Source organism: Vombatus ursinus, unplaced genomic scaffold, assembly GCF_900497805.2.
Source record: "Vombatus ursinus unplaced genomic scaffold, bare-nosed wombat genome assembly UNPS02014803.1, whole genome shotgun sequence".
NCBI classification, from domain to species: domain Eukaryota; kingdom Metazoa; phylum Chordata; class Mammalia; order Diprotodontia; family Vombatidae; genus Vombatus; species Vombatus ursinus.
The window spans coordinates 1,294,649-1,297,623 of record NW_020954581.1 but is presented as its reverse complement, the minus strand read 5'-3'; the positions used below and the strand labels follow the sequence as shown (position 1 = coordinate 1,297,623).

The 2,975-nt window shown below is 55.4% G+C and overlaps 1 protein-coding gene across 1 annotated transcript in view; it reads right to left on the bottom strand.

The window, feature by feature from the left end:
• SYDE2 (synapse defective Rho GTPase homolog 2) overlaps window positions 1–596 on the bottom strand; it is a 91,221-nt gene extending 90,625 nt beyond the window's left edge. Inside the window, exon 1 of the mRNA XM_027873974.1 lies at window positions 1–596. Coding sequence (XP_027729775.1) covers window positions 1–596 — 596 coding nt within the window.
• Window positions 597–2,975: the final 2,379 nt, after the last annotated feature.

Sequence of the window (2,975 nt, the reverse complement as noted above, 5' to 3'; positions counted from 1 at the left end):
AGGGGGGAGGGGGGGGGGGGGGGGGGGGGGGGGGGGGGGGGGAAAGGCAGAGGAGGGGGAGGAGCGAGAGTCGGCTGGCGCGGCCCCTCTAACCCGGGCCACGGCGCCTGGGGCGGGGACACCTGCTGCAGGTCGTGCATGGCCTGGATGAGTAAATAATAGGCCTCCTGGAGCCGGGAGCGTAGCCGGCCCGTCTCCAGGCGGCCTCCGCCCGCCCCCGGGGAGGGCCCGGTGGCGGCAGCGCTGGGGGCGGCCGAGCCCTCGCCCTCGCCCTCGCCCTCGGGGCCGGGCAGGTTCTCATAGTAGTCCTCGTCCTCCAGGTCCGGGCCCTCCGCCTCCCGCAGGACGCGGCCACCCGGACTGGACCGCCGGGACAGCGGGGGCCCGAGGCTGCTGCCGCGGCCGCGGCCACGGGGCGAGCACGCCAAGGGGGCGGCCGGGCCCGCGTCCTCGCCCTCGGGGCGGCCGGGGTCGAGCGGCGCGGGAGGAGCGCGGGGCTCCTCGGGCCGCGCGCGCTCCCGCTCCGGGCGCGCAGCCCCGCGCGCAGCGCGCTTCCCCCGCAGCCGGGACCAGGTTCTCCTCAGAGGCTCCGCCATGGCCCGCGCGCCTGCCTCGGCGCCCCCGGCCCTGGCTCCGGCGGGCGGCGGCGGCGGCGGCAGCACCCCATGGCCGGCGGTGGCTCTCGAACCCGCCTCCCGCCTCTCCGGCTCCTCACATACTTGGCATAACTCAGCCGGGGAAAGGGGGCGGGGATGGGAGCGGCGCCAGCGCGCATGCTCCGCCGGCCCGGGGGCTCGGCGAGGGGCGCCTGGGGGCCGCGCGCCCCGGGCGGGGGGAGGGATGGGGGAGCGCGAACCTCGGGGGAGAGGCGCGGGAGGAGGGAGCCCCCCGCCCCCAGCCGTTCCCCGCCCCTCCTGCCCCCCGCATCCTCGTGCGGGTCCAAAGGGCTCCCCAGGTGGCCGGCCGAGTCCCCCAGCCGGCCTCGCGCTGGCACCCCGGGGCGGCAGGTCCCAGCATGTGCTCCCACGGAGGCTGTTTTGACGGGTACGAGGAGGAGCGCGCGTGCACCTCCCGTCACGCACCCACCAGGGGGTGTGAGGACCCGAGGTTCAGTCGCGTGGGCGCTATGGAACTCGTAGTCAGCCGTTAAACACTTAGGAAGCGCCTACTGCGTGCCGGGCGCGCTGGTGATACGAAGAATGCCCAAGGCAGTCCCGGCTCTCTACTCCTCATTCCTGTTGGAAAGGTCCCCTCCCTCCGGGCTTTATGGGACTGTGTTATGTAGGTCTGGAAAGGTCCACGGGATCTTCTAGTCCAACCCCTCAGGTTTACGGTTTTGCACATTGAGGCCTGACGGGATCATAGATTTAAGAGCTAGAAGGGACCTCGGAGGTCATCCAGTCCAATTTCATCGTTTTGCGTAAACAAAACTGAGTCCGGGATAAAGGAAGCAATTAGAGCAAGGTCACAGAGATGTGGCAAAGGTGGTCTTCGAATCCAGAATGTTCCCATTTCCAAAGTCAGTGTACTTTCCATGGCATGATGCTCCCTCTCTTCGTTGCCTTCTCGGTAAAATGTGGAAGCTGGACTAGAATTCAATATTATAGATTTTAATCTAGAAGTGACCTCATAAGTTACCTAGTCCAGGCTGTCATTTTACACTTGAGGAAACAGGCCTAGGGAAATTGTGACTTGCCCAAGGTCAACACAGGTGGAAGAGGTGGGAACTGACCCAGTTTCTCTGTGTCCGCAGTCAGTGCATTAGCATATAAGTCAATTTATAACTAATATGTTTTTCTTTTACTGAATCATTTTAAATGCAGTGGGGGAGGGGAGATAGAATAGCTATTATTAGAAAAACTTTTTTAAAAGTTTTGTTAGAGTCATTAGGTTGTCTTTTGTTTTCTGTATGTTAATTTTTTTTTCTTAATTGAGAAATATCGGTATTCTAGTCATCTTTGATAGTAGCATCAACCAAGGTTTATGAAATGGAGTTCAGCAACAAATACTTCCCTCCAGGAACATAGTGCCCCCTAAGGGTCTCTATGGCCACGGTAATAGATATTTCAGAATCTGTGGTTGAAAGAAGTCTTACTTTAATTTTCAGTTGTATCGGTGATTGTGAATGGTAAATAACTGATCTGCAAATTAATTTATTCTTTAAAATATTTCCTTGTAGTTCACGTTCCCATCCAGGTCTCTAAATGATTAGTACTAGGACCAAGAAAAGGAATCAAAGAATATAGGGTTCCAATACACCTACTGAAAACAATTTCCAGGGCCAACAACCCCCTTAACCACCGATCCAATAGCCCTTTCTCTATCTTCATCCTCCTTTTACTACCATGCAGATGATCATTCCTTTTGTCTGGGTGCATTTCTTCCTTGGCTTTCAAAATACTACACTGTCAAGTCATCTGACATTTATTAAAGTTTAGTCTATCCTTTTTATTCTGGATGGATTTACTCCCTCAAGGAATGGGGAGGGAGAATAGGCTCTGGAGGTCTGGTTTTTGGAATGATGTTATTCCAGGTAGAGAGAGGGAGGAGGCAGCAGGGCTGATGGCAAGGTATCCAGGTGGGTGAATGTGAAATGTTCTAGATTCAGCCAGGTATAATGGGTTTTTAAGTTTGCATTCACTCCTGATCACTGAGTGAGTAAATGCAAACTCACCAAACCCACTGTATCTAACTGACTCTAGACAATTAATTAAAAGGCATTTATTAAGCTCTTACTAAAAAAAAAATTTAAGCCTTTACTATATGCAAAGCACTATGCTGAATGCTAGAGATACAAATAGAAAAAACAAAGCAGTCCTGCTCTCAGGGAGAGCAGAATAATCAGATAAGGGAAGACAATATACAGGATGTCCCCAGAGTCTTAAAAATTAAGACTCTGGGGAGATCCTATTAAATATAGGTAGTTGCAGCTACAAGTCAGATGGAACAACCCAGTGGTTCCTAGGAAGCAGCAA